Genomic DNA, 23,204 nt, shown 5'->3' with positions numbered 1-23,204 from the left:
TCCTTTATTTCTAACCGCTCCCTTCCCTACTCAGTTTTGTGGAAGGCTGCTCTAGAGTAAGCTGTTTTTGCCTCAGTGTCCTCAAGCCTAACCTGTCTTGTGGAGTTCCCTAGAGAGGAAGTTAGAACTGTACGAATAGAGAACGTGGCTGTTGTGTATTTGATCTCAGTCTGCGTTTTTTTGGTGGTTTGGGGAATGGGAATGTACCTGTAAGCAGGAATATGGAATTGCTGATTGTAGCCACTGTGATGAATTAATCTGTTAGAGCTTTTCAATTTATGTGGCTATTCATTCAAGGAGTAGATATGGGAGACTTTTTTCTATGCCCTGAGAGACTCCAGGGAGTGTGTATTGGCCCTCCTTCTGGCTACCCGTTCTGTAATTCCTCTTTTTTGGAATCTGCATATGTACCAAGGCCTGGAGACAGGAAAATGAATGCTGAGGGACTGACTCAGTGGTTCTACCATTTCCCACTCTCGAATGTGTCAGTATGTAGCACTTCATAGGCAAACAGGTTAACCTGCATCCACTTTTCAGCCAGTTGGCTTTCCGAGAATAGGTGCTTAGGGTTACTTGAATGAGAAGGTAGAAGGAGGGACAGAGGGCTGGATAAGCCTTGCTGCTGCCTAATAAATAGCCATGGGAGGGCCCAGGCTCATATTACTCATCCTGGTGTTTCCCTGCAAGCTGCATGGAGCAGCCTATGGCAAAGGCATCTACCTGAGCCCCATCTCCAGTATTTCCTTTGGATACTCAGGTAAGAAATATTCTGTGGCCACCTTGACTCTATTTACATTGCCTCCATTTGTGAATACATGATTTGTGCTGTCTGTTCCTCCCTCATTATGGATACTTGGTCTGTGTCAGCTCTCTCCCCGATCATGGATACATATTCTCTCTATATATATATTTTCTTATTAGAAATTTAGATTCTTTACAAGGTGAGTCCAGTTATTGTTAAAAATGATGGTTTTATTCATAGCAGGGGCTTGGCCCTGGGAATGGGTGGAGGAATAACAGGGACATAACAAGGCTTTTTGTAGAACACATGTTTGGTGTTGGCAATTATAGATTGTGTTTGTGTATACTTGTACATGTAAGTTTACATGTGAAAACATCTGAAGGCCTGAAGGCTTGCATCCTTTCCATTGGCTTATATTTCTAGAGACACTATTCTTCTCTCTCTCAACCATCTTTTAAAATTTAAACTGTCTATAATCTTACACTATTATGTTAGTCACATTGAATGCAAGATAAAACATTTTATTCTAAAGATGAGGTCCAGATTCTAATGAGGAGATGAGTCAAGCTCAGAAAAGGAAATCTGATTTAGAGTTCTCTCAGTCTTCCTGGCTTATGTCTTAGTTCCTTTTCAGTCTGCTTTTGTGCTTGTTTGATGTAGTCTCTGTACAAGGTATAGTCACCATGTAGTTGCATGTTCACTACCTGAAGGGGATTGTGCTAGATTCTTAATAGATTATTACTTGATATCCTGTAGTAATTTGTAACTGTTACAAAGATCAGAAAATGTAGTGCCATCAGGAGGCTGAGGCAGGAGAATCGCTTGAACCCGGGAGGCGGAGGTTGCAGTGAGCTGAGATTGCACCACTGCACACCAGCCTGGTTGACAGAGGGAGACCCCGTCTCAAAAAAAAAAAAGAAAAAAGAAAGTGCCAGAATCAGAGGCCTAAAAACATCTCTAACAACAGAATAAACCAAACAAAATAGAAAAAAGGAGATAATACAGGTAAGAACTAACACCTGTGAAATAAAAATAGGTACAATAGATAGTACCAAAAAAGTCCAAAGATGATTTCAAAGAACTAACAGAACAGATAAACCCTGGTTAGATTAAGAGAAAAAGGACACAATTAAATAATATAATGACCAAAAAAAGCAGTACAACTATAGATAAGCAGAATTTAAAAAGGTAATAAGGCGGGGCACGGTGGCTCACACCTGTAATCCCAGTACTTTGGGAGGCTGATGTGGGCAGATCACTTGAGGTCAGGAGTTCAAGACCAGCCTGGCCAACATGGTGAAATCCTGTCTCTACTAAAAATAGAAAAATTAGCCAGGCATGGTGGCATGCGCCTACTCGAGAGGCTGAGGCAGGAGAATCGCTTGAACCCAGGAGGCAGAGGCTGCAGTCAGCCAAGATCAAACCAGTGCACTCCAGCCTAGACAACAAAGCAAGACTCTGCCTAAAAAAAAATAAAATAAAAAGTAATGAGAGTTATCTACACTATGCTAATAATTTAAAAACTTTGATAAAATGGATAAATTTCTAGAAAAAGATAACAAATCTGACAAGAAATAGCCTGTATAATCATAATACTATAAAAGAAATAGAAATTGTGTAAAAATTTCCACACACAAAATAAACCTCACCAAGCCCAGATAGTTTTACAAATTAATCTTAAACTTTCAAGGAACAAATTATTTTAGTTTTATCTAAAGTCTTCCAGAGAATAGAAAAAATGGAATTACAAATCATAAAAGATTGATAAATTTGACTATATTAAAATTAAAAACTTCTGGCTGGGCACAGTGGCTCACACCTGTAATCCCAACACTTTGGGAGGCTGACGTGGGATGATTGCTTGAGCTCAGGAGTTCAAGACCAGCCTGGGCAACATGGCAATACCCCATCTCTGCAAAAAAATAAAAATAACCAGGTCTGGCGGCGCGTGCCTGTAAGTCCTAGCTAGTCAGGAGGCTGAGGCAGGAAGATCACTGAGCCCAGGAGGTTGAAGCTGCAGTGAGCCATGATCATGTCACTGCACTCCAGCTTGGGCAGTAGAGCAAGACCCTGTCTCAAAAAAGAAAAAAAAATTTAAAACTTATATTCTTCAGAAGACACCCTAAAGAAAGTGAAGAGACAGGCTACAAACCGACAGAAGACATTTGCAGCACATATAACCACAAAAGATTAGTAATAAAAGTGTATTTTTTGGCTGGGCACAGTGGCTCATGCCTGTAATCCCAGCACTTTGGGAGGCCAAGGCAGGGAGATCACCTGAGGTTGGGAGTTTGAGACCAGCCTGACCAACAGGGAGAAGCCCCATCTCTACTAAAAATACAAAGAAAATTAGCCAGGCGTGGTGGCACATGCCTGTAATCCTAGATACTCAGGAGGCTGAGGCAGGAGAATCGTTTGAATCTGGGAGGCGGAGGTTGCAGTGAGGTGAGACTGCGCCATTGCACTCCAGCCTGGGTAACAGAGCAAGACTCCATCTCAAAAAAAAAAAAATAATAAATATGTTCAATAAGAAGAGGGAAGTCCCAGAAGACAGAGTGAGACTGTGATGCCTTTTTTATATTGTTCAAAAGCAAACAAAATTAAACATTGTTTAGGCATATATATGTGTATTATGTGTGTGTGTGTGAAAACTAAAGGAAAAAGAAAAAACAAAAGAATAATAACTCAAATTGCAGGATAGTGATTACCTCCAAAGGGAGGCATATAGTTAGATGTAAGTCACTGGTAATGTTTTAGGTTTAGAATTTAGTTCTTTGATTGGGTCTCTGGGTATTCATTGTCTTATTAAAAAATAATAATGAGGCTGGGCATGGTGGCTCACACCTGTAATCCCAGCACTTTGGGAGGCCAAAGCAGGTGGATCACGAGGTTGGGAGTTCGAGACCAGCCTGACCAACATGGTGAAACCCTGTCTCTACTAAAAATAGAAAAATTAGCTGGACGTGGTGGCAAACATCTGTAGTCCCAGCTACTCGGGAGGCTGAGGCAGAAGAATCGCTTGAACCTGGGAGGCGGAGGTTGCAGTGAGCTGAGATCGTGCCACTGCACTCTAGCCTGGGCAACAGAGTGAGACTCCGTCTCAAAAAAACAAAACAAAAAACAATAATGTGTTATGAAACAAAGATTATGATTAATCCACACAGGGCAAGTGACCAACACATATTTATTGAATATATGAGTGAATCTTACTCTGTGTGCCTGGCATCCAAAGTGGGGTTAGGGTTGGAATAGTCTTTTTGATTTGTCTGGATTCTTCACTTTTTATCTTTGTCTCAGCCTAAGCATCCCTCTGATTAAGTTCTTTTGTCTTTCCGAGTAGTGAGATTCTCATGGTTCTTGGTGCCCACTGAGATTCTTCTTTTCTGTTTTCTCCCTATGCCCTCCCTTTCTTTCTCTTTTCTCCCCCTGGCCTTTGTTTACTACCAAGTGCCTAAATACCTTTAGTTACCAGATGAAGCCAGAAATCTCTGTTGACCTCTCGTCTTTCTTCATCACTTAACCGATTACATAAAGATATCATAGACACCTTTCATCTCCCTCTCTCAAAGGGTAATTGATTATAGATACAAAATGCAGTTGAATTTTACTATTGGAGTTAGAGATCATCTAATTTAATCCCTTATTAGTTTACAGATAAGAAAGCTGATATACAGAAAAGTTAAATGATTTTCTTATGGTCACACAGCTATGAGTAGCAGAGATAGGGCTGCAATCCAGGTCTCCTAATTTCTAGGCCATTGTTGTTATCACTATATGATACGGTTTGGCTGTGTCTCCACCCAGATCTCATCTTGAATTCCCATGTGTTGTGGAAGGGACCCAGCGGGAGGTAACTGAATCATGGGGGCAGGTTTTTATTTGTTTTTGTTTTGTTTTGTTTTGTTTTTTGAGACAGAGTCTCACTCTATCGCCCAGGCTGGAGTGCAGTGGCGCGGTCTCGGCTCACTGCAAGCTCTACCTCCCGGGTTCACGCCATTCTCCTGCCTCAGCCTCACGAGTAGCTGGGACTACAGGCGCCCACCACCACGCCCAGCTGATTTTTTTGTATTTTTAGTAGAAATGGGGTTTCACCATGTTAGCCAGGATGGTCTCGATCTCCTGACCTCGTGATCCGCCTGCCTTGGCCTCCCAAAGTGCTGGGATTATAGGTGTGAGCCACTGTGCCTGGCCCATGGGGGCAGGTTTTTCCAGTGCTGTTCTTGTCATAGTGAATAAGTCTCATGAGATCTGATAGTTCTATAAGGGGGAGTTTCGCTGCACAAGCTCTCTCTTTGGCTGCCACCATCCATTTAAGATGTGACTTGCTCCTCCTTGCCTTCCACCATGATTGTGAGGCCTCCCCAGCCATGTGGAACTGTAAGTCCATTAAACCCTTTTTCCTGTATAAATTACCAAGTCTTGGGTATGTCTTTATCAGTAGTGTGAAAATGAACTAATACACTATATTAGACTGACAGAGTAGGCCTTGCTTGAATGACGGGTCTCTGAGGGCCCTATAGATATGTGAGTATGTATAATGGGATGTTGGGGGAAATGTGTGCAAATGTTCCACTTACTGTAGTTACTCCAGCATTTGACCAACTGTCTTGTATGTTTTCTTCTACGCTATTCTGCTCTGGTTTTCTGTTTTTTCTTTCTCACACTATCTTTAGCCTAATGGCATTGGGTGCCCTCTGGAAGTGAGGGTTGGTGTAAATAGCGTTCATATATCTAGTAGAGGTTCCAGTGACTTGGCTATAAAGTTCAGGTTGAAATAGGGGACAGTGAAAAAGGAGGTGATATACTCCATCTGTTTGTTTAGTCTTGTTTAGGGACTTCTGATAAGTGCATACTCTGGACACAAAACATCTAGGGATTATTCTAGCCACCATGATCTCAGGTTCTGGGCTCAGGAAATGGACAATCATTGGATCAGTGTGGAAAGGATAGTGTACAACAGGATTGAGTTGGGACAAGATTTGGGTTATATCATAAGGGCCATCTCTAAGACCTGCCAGAGAAGTCAGATTGTTCTTTATTATCTTCTTATGTGCCTCCTCTGGAGTATAACCTGAATGGGAATTTTACTTTTTGTCACTGACATACCCAATTTGAGAGAAGGTCATGATGTTTGGGTGGAGATTTGAACCTAGTTAAGGCTAATGGGGAAGGTGAAAACAGGGGTTATGAGTACCTGTCCTGTAAAAGGAAGAAATGGGCAATTCAAGCCTTGAGGCTCTTGGTATCCTGAGTTTTGTTCAGGCCCTACCTAAATCTGTCATGAGACTTGAGTGTAAATGCATGATGAATTGACAGCCTGAGCAGTGAAGAATGTCAGTTCAACAGCTATCAGTCTATTTCTACACCATGGCTATGAGAAAACCAAGAACTGATCAGAGTGGAGTTAATAATAATAGAAAGTTCCAGGGTAGAGTGGTGAGAGTGCTTATGACCTATAATGATAGCATCATCTCCATCTTCATCTCTCTCCCTGGTGGACACACACAGGCACGTGTGTCCACACATGGGTACACATTTTTATCCCTAACTGTGGTAAGATTGGGCCTATGATAAAGCTGAGTACAGAGACTTAACGTCCTATCCTCAAACCAAAAAGAGTGAGGAGTGGGAGCACACAAGCACATTTTCATATCTAAATAAGAAAAGTCCAAGTTGAGTCTATAAATGTTATAAACGGGTAAGGAAGGTAGAGAGTTTATGGATTTAGATAATGTGGAAACTAGAAGGAATGGGCACTTCTTTCTCAAGCCTGGGAAGACTGTTTGAAGTAGGATTCTTCAAGTTAGTTGCCATTGTGATTTCCTGTACAAAATTATTCATCACTTAACTGCTGATGCTTTTCTCTTGAATGACTGGTCAGATTTTTAATGTAACTTTGAGACTAGAGCAAATCTGACTTGTTCTGCTTGCTTCCTTTCCATTCATTTTACTCATCCAGGCACTTGACACCAAGGTATTGATGTCCCACTCTCCTGGGCCCCTCATTCCTGGCTGATTTCATGTGCTGCTCCCCTATCTTAGAACCCTGCAGTGGTTCCCTAATGTTCTGAGGATAGACTTTAGTTGCCTTAACATGGCCTGCAAAGCCGGCTTGATCTGATCCTAGCTTGCCTCTTCTACATCATTTCTCGCCACTCCTCTGCAATTCACTGTTCTCTATGCAACTAACACACACTACCTTATCTTTCCTTCAGGCCTTCTGTATCCTATTACTTCTTCCCAGACACTTCCCCGCTGTTTATTTAATTAACTCTTCCTAATCCTGCAGTTCTCAGTCTAGCTGTCACCACATGACTTCTTTAAACTCTTAGGCTAGGCTAGTTGCCCTCCTCTAGGCTCACACCATGCTCTATAATCTGCATCACAACCTCTTACCATACTGTGTTGTTAATTACTTGTTCTTGCTTGTAATTTCCAGCAGACTAAATTCTGTGGGGGAAAATAATCTTGTTTGTTTTATTCTCTGCTGTTTTGATGAGCATCTAGCTCAGTGCTGGGACATAGTAGGCACTTTCGTAAATTTTTGATAAATGAAGTGGGTATATTGTTCTGTGACAGGAATGGGAAAAGGACAGCACAGGATGCCCTCCAAGGATGAGCTGGTCCAGAGATACAACAGGATGAATACCATCCCCCAGGTATTGGAACTATTCTAATGAGGCAGGACCTTTCCCTGGGGCTAATTTAGGCTCCAGAGCTGGACAGGGAAACAGTGGGGTGAGAATGGGTTGGGGAGTGATTTGAGATCATTTAAAGGAGTCAGGTATGTTCTAAAGTGAACACACGTCTGGAGTCCTATGTAGCTGAAGTCATGAGTATAAAAGCAGAGGCTGAGTTTAGATGAAAATGTAAAGATGGAAGCTGTGACCCTATCCAGACTGATTATGGGAAAGAAGAATTTTCTGGGCGGTGGGGGGTGTTGCTGGGAGCCCAGGATATCTCTGATCCCCACTCCCAATCATCAGCTAACCAGCCTCTCTAGGGAAAGCTGTACCCATCTTCCTGGCTCTGGTCTCCTTTGCCTCCTTCTCTTCCAGACCCGATCCATTCAGTCAAGGTTCCTGCAGAGTCGGAATCTAAACTGTATAGCACTTTGTGAAGGTAGGTAGCTTGCCCATGTCCTGTTTTTCTGGGTCTCTAACCTTTGTTTCTGATGTAATTTTGGCACATGATCTGGCCATGAGTGATGTTGAAGTGGCATGGCTTCCTTCTCCTGCCTGGACTCCGTGCCTTAAGCATTGTATCTATGATTTCTGGCCCTCTTTCTCCCAGTGATTACATCTAAGGACCTCCAGAAGCATGGGAACATCTGGGTGTGCCCTGTGTCCGACCATGTCTGCACAAGATTCTTCTTTGTGTAAGTGTCGGAGGGACTCTGGGGATTACTTGAGGAGTGAGGTTGGGGGTGTGATGGTGTGTGGCTACTGGGAAAAGTCTATTTCTGTTATCTGAGACATGTCCTTGGCTACCTGAGTGGAGCTGTCACTGGGACTTTACCATTGGAGGATGGGAATGGGTATAGATGGTTGGGATCTATCTAGAGGAAACCAGATAAGCTGAATATCTTCCACTATGAAGCAGTGAGAAAGGGCTTTGACTTCTGGGATGGGATGGCCGTACCTTGAAATACAGTTCCACTGATTGATGTTATTCTGGTATTGTTCTCCCTCTTATGCTCACACTTGCCCTATCTTTGGCAGATATGAGGATGGTCAGGTGGGCGATGCCAACATTAATACTCAGGACCCCAAGATACAGAAGGAAATCATGCGTGTGATCGGAACTCAGGTTTACACAAACTGAGGGGGCCCCAGCCCTCGTACCACCCCTGTTACCCCAGGATCCATCTGCCCTCATAAAAGTGTTCAGGTACAGCAGCTGAGGCTGCCCTGAGGAATCAAGGGGCCATTACCAAGGGGCAGGAAAAGGATATGTAAGAGGTGGCCTTCATGGTAGAGCTTGACCCAAGAACTACTCCACATTCGGATGGCCCAGACTGACTCCATCCCCTGACTTTCCCTTTGACTTCACCCTGTTTGTAAATAAAACAATAAAATGGAAGGTGCTGTGGACTGGATATGATCACTGTGGTTTGACTAGCCTTGGAGCAGCACCTGCCCCAAGCCCTCACAAGGGGCAGGGGGTGGGGAGACTGGAATATCCTGCGGATTGGGACTGTTTATGTTGCATGGTATCAAAGTTGTGTCCATTTATTGTAGTATACTACAGATGTGTCAGCTTTTTAATCAGTGGATTAAAGGGAAACTTATCAGTTATGCAGATGAAACAAACCGAGAATATAGAATACCACTAATGACTATTAGTCAAAATTTAAAAGGGCCATTGAGGCCAGAGCAGCTAAGATTTACTGCCTTTAGGGCCTATTGCTTTCTGCACAAACCTGCCCAGTCTCCCTTGCTCTATATCTCAGGAACTGGGCCCCTACTCTCTTTCTCCTCCAACCTGTTTCTTCAGGGTAAGTGAGGTTAGGGGAGAACTGGTGGGAGCAGGAAGTGGGGTTTGTCTCTAAGTCGAAATCTATAAAGACATCCTAAGGGAATGCAGCTTCACTTAATGAAACAACCCAATTTCACCAAGTTTAGCAAGGTGGTAAAGGAAGGCAGCTCTTTCTAGGAAGCCTAATTGTTGTAGTGAATTTTTTCTTCTCCCTGTTGAAATTCCCATTTCAGCCTTTTGCTGGCCTTTCAGGCTGTGCTTCATGTGCCCCAGATCCTTAGTTATAAGCATAGCTGTGTCAGTTGGACATTTCCAAATATTTTGTGAAAAAAAAATTTTTTTTTGAGACAGGGTCTTACTCTGTTGCCTTGACCTCCCAAGCTCAGGTGATCCTCCCACCTCAGCCTCCCAAGTAGCTGGGACCACAGGCAGGTGCCACCACACATGGATAATTTCCATACTTTTTGGAGAGATGGCGTTTTACCATGTTGCCCAGGCTGGTCTCCAACTCCTGGGCTCAAGCCATCTGCCTGTGTCAGCCTCTCAAAGTGCTGGGATTACATACTTTATGAAATATTAATGAAGAAAAACAGGAATATAAGCACAGAGAATACAAAAAGCATTAAATAAGCCTGGCATTTCAAGGATAGGGTTTTTTAAATCTGTTATAGCTTGATTTACAAAGCACACTCTAGGCTACCTGTTGTCTTTCATTACCTTCACCGTACTTTAGAGGTACCTTCTTGCCTGGGTACCTTACCCTGGTTTTCAGTTCCTGACCTGCTTTAACATGCAAGTACCATTCTTAAGGTCCATCCCTCTAGAAGCTGTTTCTTAAACTTTGCTCATTCTTGATCAACACTAATACATTCTAATTTACAAGTCTCCTAAGCCCTCTTCTCCCATTCTGGTTTCAGGTCTAGGAAATAACCTCTTCACCAAGTAAATGACCTCATCACTGAGCCCACTCTGACTGAAATACCTGCCTCCTGAGAGGACTTTGTGCCCATCTCTGTAGTATTAGAGATAGCTGACCTTTTCTTTAGTTTTTACTAAGAAGGTGCTGATGTTATGCTAAGCACTTTAATAATTTGCTAACACTTTGGATTACTTACTATGTGCTTGGTATTAAAAATTTTCTTTTTTCTTTTCTTTTTTTTTTTTTTTTTTTTTGAGATGGAGCTTCACTCTTTTTGCCCAGGCTAGAGTGCAGTGGTGTGATCTCGGCTCACTACAACCTCTGCCTCCTGAGTTCAAGTGATTCTCCTGCCTCAGCCTCCCGAGTAGCCGGATTATAGGCATGCACCACTACATCCAGCTAATTTTTTGTATTTTTAGTAGAGATGGGGTTTCACCATGTTGGTCAGGCTGGTCTCGAACTCCTGACCTCAGATGATCCACCCACCTTGGCCTCCCAAAGTAGTGGGATTACAGGTGTGAGCCACTGCGCCCAGCCAGTATTATAAGTTTTCTACATATATTTACTCGTAATTCTCAGAACAAGCCTATGAAGTAGGCATGATTATTCCTATTTTGTAGATGAGAAAGCAGAGACACAGAGCATAAGTAACATATTCCACAGCTAGTGACAGGCAGCCTGACTCCAGATTGCTGTTCTGGTTCTATGCTGAAAAGTGTTCAAACTTTACAAATATTTTTTCATTTAATCCTGACAACAAAGCTGGAAGATAGGTTTTCTTCAGAGATCTTAAATAATGTATCTAAGGTCCCACAGCTGGTTATTGGCAATGTTAAGTTTTGCTTTTTGGTTTTTTTTGAGACTTGGTCTCATTGTCACCCAGGCTGGAGTGCAGTGGCGTGATCATAGCTCATGTAACTTTCAACTCCTGAGTATAAGTGATCCTCTTGCCTCAGCCTCCCAAGTAGCTATTACTACAGGCATGTGCCACCATGCCTGGCTAATTAAAAAAAATTGTTTTGTAGAAATGGGATCTTGCTATGTTGCCCAGACTGGTCTTGAATCGCTAGCCTCAAGCAGTCCTCTCAAAGTGCTAGGATTACAGGCATGAGCTACTGTGCGCAGCCAGTGCTGTTTTTAACTAGATCTGACCAACTCCAGAACCTGAGTTCTTCTAACCACTCTGTTATCCTAGATGGTCTCCAACTGTTCTCACTGATGTTCCAGCAACTGAACTTTGGTGTGTGGCTACTCAAATGGTATAACAACATTTCTGTTCAATTTCAAAGATTGTTAATAGATTTTTCTCAGTCGTAAGCATTTCTTATAGTTTCTCTGTATCACTGACATCCAATATAGCAGTACTAGCAAATGATGGAATGAGAAGGAACAAATGGTGTATATTACCAGAAAAACTCAAATAGCTGAGCTAGCCTTATGGGTGTCACTTAAAAAAAAATCGTCTGTGTAATAATCTTTTTATGCCAATAAAATTGTAATAAAGTTAAATACATCATTTCATAGTGCCACAGAAAAGCAATAGGACTTTTTGGATCTAAGAAGTTTAGAAGCCACAAATGATAATATCTTAACATATATGAGGTAAAACAAATATAATTAAAACCCCACAAACACAAGAATGCCTTCATTGTAGGGAAACTTGGGTGGGACCCTGAGTTTCTGGAGAGGAATCCTCCCACAGCCTGGAGGGGGAATTGAGGTAAAGTTGCCCCTTTTCTCTGCCCAGGCCTGGTTCTTCTGGAGGTGGGGAAGCTGGAGCCTGTGAAACCCAGGTGTGAGCAACAAGGCATCCTCCACAGGGCCAAGCCTATTACAAATACCATACATACAGGTTGACAGCGGCCTCCTACTTTTCATGTAGTCCTGGGCTCAAGCAGTCTCACTTCATAGACCTGGACATGCTTGGTTAGGACTAGGGTCAGGAAAAGAACTATTTTCTTCATTAGTTCCGGGTACAGAGTAGATGGCTATTTTTATTTTATTTTTTATTTTTGTGGGTACATAGTAGGTATATATATTTATGGGTTACTTGAGTTATTTTGATACAGGCATGGAATGAACAATAATCACATCAGGGTAAATGGGGTATCCATCACCTCGAACATTTATCTGATTTTTAGGTTGAGAAATTACAAACCCCTGGAGTTTAACCTTCCGTTTCCCTCCTCCTGGTAATTTTCCATCAGGCAGGGTGTGACCATGACTCAGTTTGTGGTGAGGATGTGGCCATCCATTGGGGAGGAGCCTGCTCGATTCTGCCTTTCATTCTGGCTGGTGGGGAGAGGGGAGAAGAGTCTGGTGCTGAGTCATTACTGGGTTTCTTACCAGCTTCTCACAGGATGGATTCTGAGATGGAGGTCTGAGGGATGCCACAGCTTCTGGGACTAATTCAGGAGTGGTGTAGAGGAAGCTCTATGGATCGTGTAATTCCTTGTAGAGCCCTCCTACCCCAGGAGAAGTGGGAATAAGGTAGGCTGCAGCTCATTTGAAGATTCACTGGCTCCTTTGGAGCACAGGACTTGCCACAAATGCATCAGACCTCTCCTCCTCTCACAGTGAGCCAGAGATGCCACTCTTTAAGTTAAAAATTATTTTGCTTAGGAGAAGACCCAAAGTCTCCTCAGTCCTAGCTGTCCTTCCTGGGATAAGTGGGTCAGATTGCTGGCAGCCAATGAGCAAGGGCAGACACAGGTGGAGAGTGGAAGTGTATCAGGGAAAAAGCAGACTGGTGGAACTGAAGCCAGAGGGCTCCTTGGGAGGGAGTCACTTGATCAGGGCTTCACTGATGCCTTCTTGTTCTTCCAAATCTTGATTGATGCCCCATCTCATCCCCATATGCCATGTGTCAGGATGCTCCAGTCTCTGCCTCTCCTTGGGATGGAAAGTGCCAAAGTATATCCAGGCAGATTACTCTGGGGGGATAGGGTCTGTTTATAGTGCCACTTGCATCTTTGGGGACCTGAGCTCTGGCTACACTTACAGGGAAAAAAAGAGCACAGGGCCTCGAAGGCAGTTGCTTGGTGGATAGGATTAGATCACTCTAACGGGGCTTTGTCCAGTGAGCCCAGCATTTCTGGGCTGGAGAAAGATTGCTGGAGGTCACATTGGTTGACAGGGTCACCTTGGCTAAGACTATACTTCCATCAGAGTGACCAAGGACTCCTTAAGCTTCTCCCTTCCATTCTAAGCACTGATGAGGTTGCAGGAGCCTGGGGAAACCTAGATACACAGTTGCATTCAGAAAACACTCAGTATTTGTTTAACTGTCCCTCCCCACGGCCGCCCCCCACACCATGGCCTTGCCATACCTATCTCTATTCTAACCAATTTTCCATGCCTAGCTTGAATGTCTCCTCCATGAAGCATGCCCTTTCCACACACACAGCCTGTTCTCTTTATCCCTAACTCCAAAGTCTAACTTTATCTTCCAGGATTTGTCTGGGGAAACTGATATGCCACCCTCATAGGCCTGAAGAAATTGTAGGAGTTTGAAGGAAGACCTAGAAAAAAAGTTGAGGCTGGGGGCAGTGGCTCATGCTTGTAATCCCAGCACTTTGGGAGGCCGAGGCAGGTGGATCACCTGAGGACAGGAGTTCAAGACCAGTCTGACCAACATGGCGAAACCCCGTCTGTACCAAAAATACAAAAATTAGCTGGGCATGGTGGCGGGTGCATGTAATCCCAGCTACTTAGGAGGCTGAGGCAAGAGAATCGCTTGAACCCGGGAGGCGGAAGTTGCAGTGAGCTGAGATCACGCCACTGCACTCCAGCCTGGGCGACAGAGCAAGACTCTGTCTCAAAAAAACAAAAAATTTCACCTGGGCTCGGTGCAGTGACCCACACCTGTAATCCCAGCACTTTGGGAGGCTGAGGCAAGCAGATCACTTGAGCCTAGGAGTTTGAGACCAGTCTGGGCAACAGTGAGACCCCATCTCTACATACTATTTATTTAGAGATGGAGTCTCCCTCTTGTCGCCCTGCCTGGAGTGCAATGGTACAATCTCAGCTCACTGCAACCTCCGCTTTCTGGGTTCAAGCGATTCTCCTGCCTTAGCCTCCTGAGTAGCTGGGATTACAGGCAGCCGCCACCACGCCTGGCTAATTTTTTCTATTTCTAGTAGAGACAGGGTTTTGCCATGTTGTCCAGGCTGGTCTCGAACTCCTGACCTCAGTTGATCCGCCCTCTTCAGCCTCCCAAAGTGCTGGGATTACAGGCGTGGGCCACCAAGCCTGGCCCTGGCTAATTTTTAAATTTCACATAGAGGCCGGGCGTGGTAGGCTGCCCTGGAAATTGTATTGTCCTGAGAGAACACTGCCATTTCAGATAGAGGCTAAGATGTCACATAATTGATGTAAAGCCTGTAATCTCACCCTCTTCATCAGGGCCAAAGCTTGTCTTTAGGCTCCAGGATTAGGTTCATTACAGTTTGTTGACACACTTACCACCCCTTCTCCAAGGACTCCCAATGATTTTAGAGAGTTAAACCATTAAACTGCAGATTCTGTGGTCAAGAATCCAAACAGAAAACATACCAATTTCCACTTTTACTCACACCCAAATCCAGTGAACCTAGCAGTTTCCCATCCCATCCTGGTCAAGTCCAGGAACACAGTGGAAGGGCTGGCTCTAGGGGGAGAAGCCTGTGTCCTCCTTCAGCAACCCCAGTTTCCTGTAGTCCCGACCTGTTACTGGGTCAAAGGAGTGATGGTCCAGAGAAGGGCAAGCTTAAATTCAGGAAAACATTCTGGCTCTGGTCAGAAGGTGTTTGTGGAAAAGCCAACTCAGACTGTATTTTTCCTCTGTTCTCATGCCACCACTACAACAATCAACACAGACTTCTGTGACCAAATATGTGGGGGATTTGCCCTCACACCAAACAGGCAATCAGTTCTGCTGCGGGCATCATCTGGGTGTCCTCCAATTCAATTCTGGCACTGTACCTGGAGATAATATCAGATCCCACAGGTTGAGGTCCCAGTCCCCAAGAATGCCCCAGTAGTTAGTATGGGCCTCCAGAACTTCTGTCCGACCAACTTCAATTTGGGATTCCCATGATCCCCTTTTTGGGTTCAATCAATTTGCTACAGAGGCTCACAGAACTCAGGGAAACACATTTACTGGTTTATTACAAAGGATATTATAATGAATAAAGATGAAGAGATGCACAGGGCCAGGTATGGGGGAAGGGGCATGGAAGCTCCATGCCCTCCCTGGGAGTGGCATCCTCCAGGAACCTCCTATCTGAAAGCCCTCCAAATCATGTCCTCGTAGGCCTTTTATTGAAACTTCCTTGGATAGGCATGATTGATAACCATGTAGAAATATGCTTGGACCAAAAGGTATGATCTCATAGTGGTACTCTAGACTGAGTGAGGGAACCCAGCAAGGACTGTCGAGATTTGTCTTGGCCTCTGTGCAGCATCCCTTCCTCCAAGGTACAGGGCAGGACCCCTTCTGAAATGGGGGTCTTGCAACCTACAATCAGAAAAGGTATGACAAATAACTTATTTATAGCCAGCTCCAAGACACAAAGTTGGGGGAAGATTTCTGCCTTGGGGGAAAAGGAACAGGTGAAAGGAAGGCAGAAGAAGGTCAGAGAGGGAGAGAGAGAGAATTCTGTTCTCTGAGGCCTGCTTCTGAGCCTAAAGTGCCCCCAACATTATAAACAAAAGACTAACAAGAGCTGTGGGAGTTATAAGCAAGGAACTTTGGATGAAAACTTCTGTGTGTGTGTGTGTGTGTGTGTCACAAGGACAGCCCTCCAGGACTAGTCAATTCCCAAAGAAAGAGGATGCCTATTGGGCAGTGTTGGAATCATTCACATACATCATCAAACCCCACCATAAAAGTAAATTGTCCTCAATTTACTTTTGAGGAACTGGACTTCTACACATTAAATTACAATATTTGGTCATAGGGAACTGGAACTAAGGTATGATGGAACCCAAGCTTGATCTTTTTTTTGTTTGTTTGTTTGAGACAGAGTCTCGCTGTTAGCCAGGCTGGAGTGCAGTGGCACAATCTCGGCTCACTGCAACCTCCGCGTCTCGGGTTCAAGCGATTCTCCTGCCTCAGCCTCCCGAATAGCTGGGACTACAGGTGCATGCCACCACGCCCGGCTAATTTTTTGTATTTTTAGTAGAGATGGGGTTCGCTGTGTTAGCCAGGATGGCCTCGATCTCCTGACCTCGTGATCTGCCCGCCTCGGCCAACCAAAGTGCTGGGATTACGGGCGTGAGCCAATGGCTGGCACCAGGCCTCCAAGCTTGATCTTCTATACTGTGCTACTTATCGGCAAAAACAAAATTACCTTCAGTGTGACAAATTTTTACTATGCACTTGTTTATTTATTTATTTATTTATTTATTTGAGACGCAGTCTCGCTCTGTTGCCAAGGCTGGAGTGCAGTGGCGCGATCTCGGCTCACTGCAACCTCTGCCTCCTGGGTTCAAGCGATTCTCCTGCCTCAGCCTCCCGAGTAGCTGGGACTACAGGCGCCCGCCACTATGCCCGGCTAATTTTTGTATTTTTAGTTGAGACAGGGTTTCACCATGTTGGCCAGGATGCTCTCGATCTCCTGACATCGTGATCCGCCCGCCTCTGCCTCCAAGTGCTGGGATTACAGGCCTGAGCCACCGCACCCGGCCTACTATGCACCTAATGTGAGCAACGATTCGCTGGATTTGTCTCTGCCAGAGGCTCGTGGACAGCATTTCTAGAACTGTCAGATCAAAATCTGCAACTGAGGAGTTAGTTTGCCATCAACTCTACATGTGCATTTCAGCCTTGTGAACATATCTAGATTTAGAACTTTTTCGTTTGTTTGTTTTTGAGACAAGGTCTGGCTCTGTCACGGAGGCTGGAGTGCAGTGGAGTGATCTCTGCTCACTACAACCTCCACCTCTCGGATTCAAGCGATTCTGCCTCAGCTTCCGAGTAGCTGGGATTACAGACGTGCACCACCATGCCCAGCTAGTTTTTGTATTTTTAGTAAAGACGGGGTTTCGCCACGTTGGCCAGGATGGTCTCAACTCCTGGCCTCATGTGATTCGCCGGCCTCGGCTTCCCAAAGTGTTGGGATTACAGGCGTGAGCCACTGCACCCAGACAATTTAGAACTTTAAAATACAATACAGTCCAGCATCGGCCAGATCCTTGCCATCCCAGTGTTGTCCACCACTGTTCTTAGTTTGTCCTCAGCTCAGGGGCCAGGGAGGGACTTTTATGCCATCCCTCTGTCTCTGATAGAGAGGAATCTAACCCTCCCTAGGGGGGCATGTCTTTTTTCCTTCTCAACAACTTCATGTTCTTTCACCACCTTAATAATCAAGCATTTCCTTCCCAACAACAACTAAAGGGACCAGGAAAGACTTACAGAAGAAAGTGAAAGATTTTTATCTCACTTCAAACAGAAATTTACTTTTAGGCTGTCACTGTCTCCTCCCAGCTTATCTGAGCTAACAGGAAGCGAATGAAGGCCTGTGATTCAGCTGCAGGCAGCGGGTATGCCTGAGCAGGTCACACCCATTTGGTCTCTTTTGCCAGGAAAATAAAAAAAGAACCTAAGAGAACGGTCTTCACATTTTGAATGCGCAACATTGTATCTGTGAATGAAGGCAAGAGTTAACAGCTGTTTAATTGATAACTGCTCGCATCATTAGTTGCTGGCTAACAACTGGGAAATCAGAAAATGTCTTGTAGAAAAACGTAAGAAAAGTTCCAACAATACTGACTTAAACACGACAAAGGTGAAAACAGAAATGCTGACTCCTGCATAGGTTATCGGCTCTAATGTTCTGACTTGATATTTCCAGATGCCCAGCTCTGCGCTAATATCAACACCGTCTATTTACTTTCTACTCTCAGGCATTCGCTCTGCAGGATTCCAGACCCTACTAAATTATTCACATGGCCCCAACCGGTCCTTCCTTGTTCCGGGGTCCTACCACAATGAATGGTCCTAAGAGGAAAACGGCCTCGCGCTCCCGCTCCAGGCCCACTTCGCAGTCCCTAGTTCTCCCTACTGCCGCTCCAGTGCCAGAGCCCCTCCGAAGGCGGCCAGGACCTCCAACCACGCACAAGTCTGCAGCTCTCCCCAACTTCCCGTTCAGCTCAGTCTCCGAGGGTGCGCCAGAGCAGACACCCGGAGGAGTGGGGAGTGGCAGGGCGGGGCCGGGAGAATGCTGCCCCGGAACCCATAAATCTGGGCCCTGCCCAGGTAGGCCGGGACAGCTGGGGTGGCCTGGGCCGAGAGCCAAGAAAAGAGACCCCATCTGGCAGCCCAACTTGGCGGCAGCAGGTGGCCCGGCGCCCGGGGGTCTGGGAGGAAAGTCGCTCCGGGGGCGGGCCCCGTTGCCCCGCCGCGTCCCCATTGGTCATCAGGTTCCTTAAACTGTGACTCTGAATCTGTGTCCTTCCGCCGCAGAATTTAGTCCCACCGAAAGGGCAACCTGCCCGCGCGTTCCGCCACCGCCGCCGCGCTTCCTCCTGAAGGTGACTGCGCCCGCGGGGACGCAGGGGGCGGGGCCCGGGTCGCCCGGAGCCGGGATTGGGCAGAGGGCGGGGCGGCGGAGGGATTGCGGCGGCCCGCAGCGGGATAACCTTGAGGCTGAGGCAGTGGCTCCTCGCACAGCAGCTGCACGCGCCGTGGCTCCGGAGCTCTTCGTCTTTGCAGCGTAGCCCGAGTCGGTCAGCGCCGGAGGTGAGCGGTGCAGGAGGCTACGCCATCAGTCCCCACCAAGGGCCAGTCGCCCCGCTAGTGCCGAATCCCGGCGCGCCGGCCGGCCCCGGGCACGCAGGCAGGGCGGCGCAGGATCCGGGGCGTCTGGGATGCAGTGGAGCTCAGAGAGAGGAGAACGGCTCCTCACGCCTGGGGCCTGCTCTTCAGAAGTCCCCAGCGCCGTTCCTTCCAGATCAGGCGGGTCCGCCGGCTCCTTTCCCGCCCCAGCCCTACCCCCTCATTCTGGTCCCATCCTCTTCCTCCTGCCCCAATCCTCAATGCGCCTCCATCCTCGCCTGCCTTCTCTCGGTCCCTCGTGATTGATTCCACCCTTGCCTCCCCTTTCTCCGCGCCGCCTGTTCCGTGCTCGTTTTCCCCTCTTCCTCCTTAAGTCCGGTCCTTCCACCCCCTCCTCTTCAAGCTGTGCGTGTCCCCTGATTCTAATGCTTTCCGTGTAACTCATTGAAACTGCGTTCTGGTTCCCCTCCCGCGTCCATTCTCCATTCATGCGCGACCGCCCTTCCCGCGCCCCAGTTCCCTCTCGCCGCCCCTCCCCCTGCTCGCTGGTCACGTCCGCTCCCCCGCATCCCCTTCCTCGCCTGGCGTGTCCGCTCCCTCCCTCCCTCTCTGCTCTGGTCGCGCCCGCCCACTTGCTCCGGTCTCCGAGCGCGGTCCCGCGCCCCTTTTCCATCACTGCCTCCCAGCTCCCAGCAGGCTCGGGCGGTGCTGAGGCCCCGTGTCCGGGGCGGGCGGGCGGAGGGCTGGGCTGGGTGCCCCGCGCGGCGGGCGGGATGCGGCGGCCCGGGGGCAGCTGGAGGCTTACGTAACGTTGGCCTGCCCCGCTGCCGGGAGGCAGGGCGGTTGCCCCTGCGGCGCGGTGCCGTCCCATGTGGCCGGGATTAGATGGGCGGCCTGCGAGGGCCTGGGAATGGCTCGGGGCCCGAGAGCTCGACCGGCCCTTGCCGGGTGGCCGCCAGGGACCACGCTCCATCTCGCCGCTGCCGGGCTGCACGTAGCGGCCGCGCCCAGGGCCCACTCCGCTTCACCGGGCGATGGCCTTGGGCCTCGTAACGGGCGGGATAAACCTCTGCAGGCTTTGCTGGGGCCTCCTGGCCGTCGCCCGTTCCGCGCCTCTCCGGCACGTTTCTTTCTTTTCCTTTCTTTTTTCTTTCTTTCTTTCTTTTTTTTTTAAAATTATCCGGCACGTTTTTTAACAAATGCGTCCTGATTGTGGAACGCGGAGGCCGCGGGGTGGGGTGGGGATCTGGTTACGGAGGGGACAGGAAATCTGTCGCGTTCACTGAACGCAAACGGTGTGGGTCAAGGGCTGTTTGGGGGTCGGAGTTAGAGACCAGGATGACTAGACGAGTCATAGCCCACCGAGCTCACAATCTTAAAATGTATCTCCTGTAATGCTGGGAGTGGGGTACGAGCTTCCTGCTGTGGGAGGGAGGGGGACAGGAAGCCTCGTAAGGTCTCACCAGGTGGCAAGCACACTGGATTAGAAGATGCAGGAAAGCACCTTCCAGTCTGAAGGTCATTTAAAGACTCAGTCATGTAAGGGCATCCCTTGGCTTCTTAATCTACGTACTCCAGACCCAGGGCTTGGACCTTTGCTGGTACGGGTTAAAGTGAGGCCGACAGTGAAGGTCCACGTGGAGAGAGACATTGGGAAGTTGTCAAAAAGGCGTTTAGAATCAGGTTTGACTCATTAATTTCCAGAGACTCTGAAGGAGTTCAGCCTCTACACCTCAGTTTCCCCTGGGAAAACTGGGAGTAACATTTTCCTCATGATGGTTGAAAGGATTCATGCTTACGTGGATGTGGCACACTCAGTTAAGTGTCTAATCTCTGGCGAAATACCCAGAAGAAAAGCCTGTGACTGAATATATTATTTTTGAGCACAATTACTTAGTCCACAGTTGAGCATAAGGGCCTTGATTCGTTGTCTTCCTACTGTCCCCAAACGCCTACAGCTAATCGTGAGGAATCAGGCTCTCTGAATAACCACGTGTCTCCTGGAAACCAGTTCCCCCAGGGATCTGGTTTAATATTGACAAAGTAACTGATAATGTAACTTTCCAACTCTCTGCTTGGAGCAGATGCTTTTTGGTCATCTGAGATTGGGACCTGTAGACAAAGGCAGGCAAGGAGGGGCTGAGTTAAGCCTTTGGTGTTCCGCTGTAAGTGGAATACTACTTACCAGAGGAACATTCCAGCCCTTGACTTGCTCTGCTTGCTGGTGAGATTAGGATTGGAGCCAGGGTCAGTAGCCCCCAGTTGGCCGTCTTGAGGGTGTGGCCACTCCCTAGGTCACAGAGGAGATGGAGGTCAGGACTCCACTGCTGCAGCGTTGTTAGCAAATAATTTGCCCTTTGGTGGCCTGAGGTGCTGTGGGGGCAGGAGTGGGCTGTCTTGTGGGGAAGGGAAATGTAACGTATCACCAAATCTGTGGGGGAGTGGGGCTCTGTGGGGAAGATGACTCAACCTTTCAATTATTCTGCTTTTGAGAGAATTATCTTCGCTGGGTGAGTGGGGAAACTACATTGTGGTTCTTGCAGGCTTAAAAGTCCCTTCTCCCCTTTCAGTGAGTCAGATAATGAAGCATGCATTTCCCCTAATTAAAAATGCCTCAACTACGGAGCTTGCAGTGAGCCGAGATCGCGCCACTGCACTCCAGCCTGGGCGACAGAGCGAGACTCCTTCTCAAAAAAAAAAAAAAAAAAAGCCACAACTAATTAAAAAATGATTGGTCCGGGTCACCTGGTTCTCTGTACTGCCTTAAGAGCTTAAGTGTAGACTGGCAGAGCCCGGTGCCCAGCTAATGCCGTCTGTGCAGCTTCATTCCTGGCCCTTTTGTAGCGGGCACAGCCGCCTCTCCTGGGACTCGATTAATGATGACTTAAAGAAGGTTCTTGAACTCATTTCTCAGTTACTGACTTGAGCCAAAATGTATGGATGTTGGTCTCCTGTCTAGCACAACTGCTTTCATTTTAAGCATTGCATTAGAAATAATGTTGTATTCATATTTTAACAAAGAGCATCATTAGCTCTTTAAGAACCGTACCCCCAGTGACTTAGCAAATTTGGTGGCGGTGACTCTAAACAGCTAGCACTTTATGGGAGTTGCTTCTGTGCCTTGAATGTTGTGACACTGATGTGGGGTCACAGGAAAAACCATTTTATTTCCTAAAGCTGTTTATTTCTTAATATTGAGGCAATGGAAGAAATGAGGAAATGGCCGTGGGCAGGAAGGTAGAAGAAAATGCAGCACTTACATTACAAACTCACTTTACTTGGGTTTTAGTTTATTTTGCTTCAGTTTTTTTTTTTTTGTTTTTTTTTTGTTTTTTTTTGTTTTTGAGATAGTTTTGCTCTTGTTGCCCAGTCTGGAGTGCAATGGTGTGATCTCGGCTCACTGCAACCTCCACCTCCTGGATTCAAGCAATTCTCCTGCCTCAGCCTCCCGAAGTAGCTGGAATTACAGGCACTTGCACCACGCCCAGCTAATATTTTTGTATTTTTAGTAGAGATGGGGTTTCACCATGTTGGCCAGGCTGGTCTTGAACTCCTGACTTAGGTGATCCACCGGCCTCGGCCTCCCAAAGTGCCGGGATTACGGGCATGAGCCACTGCACCTGGCCTGCTTCAGCTTTTATGAAGGCAAGTCAGGATGTGTTATCTTGGCCAAGAGCTAAGACTGAGACTGGAGTAGAGGAAAATGACTCATTTGACATTACCCTTCTTTCTGAATCACTCCAAAAGTCCACAGTCAAATCTCAATTAGCTGGTATAACACAAGAATGCGTTGCCCCTGTGAGCAGAGTTTTATTGCAACTTCAAGGGTCTTCGTGAGATTGGTTTATTTGGTATGAGGTCTTAAGGATTTTAAGTTGTCCCTTTAAGCATCAGTTCTGATACAGATGGGAATAGAGCTAAACAACCAGATATATGAAGACCATTTTTGATACCACCATACTTGCGGGGAGCTTGCATTTTTTTACCAAGGGGCAGACTGGATAATTGAGTAATTTGAATACTTGGGGCTTTGTTAAAGAAGCTGTTGGGGGAAGGTGAGCCTGGGTGAGTGGTGGAGGGTGATGTGCAGCATCTGCTGGGCCTTCCCGCCTCTTGGTATGACTGCTCAGCTCAGGAGTTGGGGGCTTTAGGGCCCCTACCATGCAGTGCGGTGAAGCCCCGCCCCTGCAGTGGTTTGTGCTTGTCTGCACGTAGGAGGGAACAAGCCGGCTGCAGTACCTTCGGTGGCCTCTGAGACTCACCTCCCCCACTTCTGTCCATAGACAAAGCTCCTGGGGAGCCCTAAG

At 46.8% G+C, this 23,204-nt stretch overlaps 2 protein-coding genes across 34 annotated transcripts in view; both read left to right on the top strand.

Annotated features, from left to right (window-relative positions):
• Positions 1 to 8,840, top strand: part of PARP6 (poly(ADP-ribose) polymerase family member 6) — a 31,612-nt gene extending 22,772 nt beyond the window's left edge. For 12 of the 20 annotated variants that reach the window (XM_016927132.4, XM_016927128.3, XM_016927125.4 and 9 more), the window contains exons 20-24: positions 688 to 757; positions 7,322 to 7,401; positions 7,801 to 7,864; positions 8,036 to 8,120; positions 8,464 to 8,840. In XM_016927132.4, coding sequence (XP_016782621.1) covers positions 688 to 757; positions 7,322 to 7,401; positions 7,801 to 7,864; positions 8,036 to 8,120; positions 8,464 to 8,566 — 402 coding nt within the window. In that variant the 3' untranslated portion in view covers positions 8,567 to 8,840. The remainder of the gene's footprint in view (positions 1 to 687; positions 758 to 7,321; positions 7,402 to 7,800; positions 7,865 to 8,035; positions 8,121 to 8,463) is intronic. The other 8 variants (XR_010151780.1, XR_010151779.1, XR_010151776.1 and 5 more) reach the window with 1 other exon arrangement.
• A 9,434-nt stretch (positions 8,841 to 18,274) lies between these two features.
• PKM (pyruvate kinase M1/2) overlaps positions 18,275 to 23,204 on the top strand; it is a 32,647-nt gene continuing 27,717 nt past the window's right edge. For 2 of the 14 annotated variants that reach the window (XM_024349275.3, XM_009429483.4), the window contains exon 1: positions 18,765 to 19,081. In XM_024349275.3, the coding sequence (XP_024205043.1) occupies positions 18,990 to 19,081 (92 nt within the window). In that variant the 5' untranslated portion in view covers positions 18,765 to 18,989. Of the gene's footprint in view, positions 19,082 to 21,205; positions 21,408 to 23,204 lie in introns of those variants that run through there. The other 12 variants (XM_009429480.4, XM_003314742.6, XM_063795241.1 and 9 more) reach the window with 11 other exon arrangements.

The sequence above is a fragment of the Pan troglodytes genome, chromosome 16 (genome assembly GCF_028858775.2).
Source record: "Pan troglodytes isolate AG18354 chromosome 16, NHGRI_mPanTro3-v2.0_pri, whole genome shotgun sequence".
Lineage (NCBI taxonomy): Eukaryota > Metazoa > Chordata > Mammalia > Primates > Hominidae > Pan > Pan troglodytes.
This window is presented reverse-complemented; position numbering and strand designations above follow the sequence as displayed.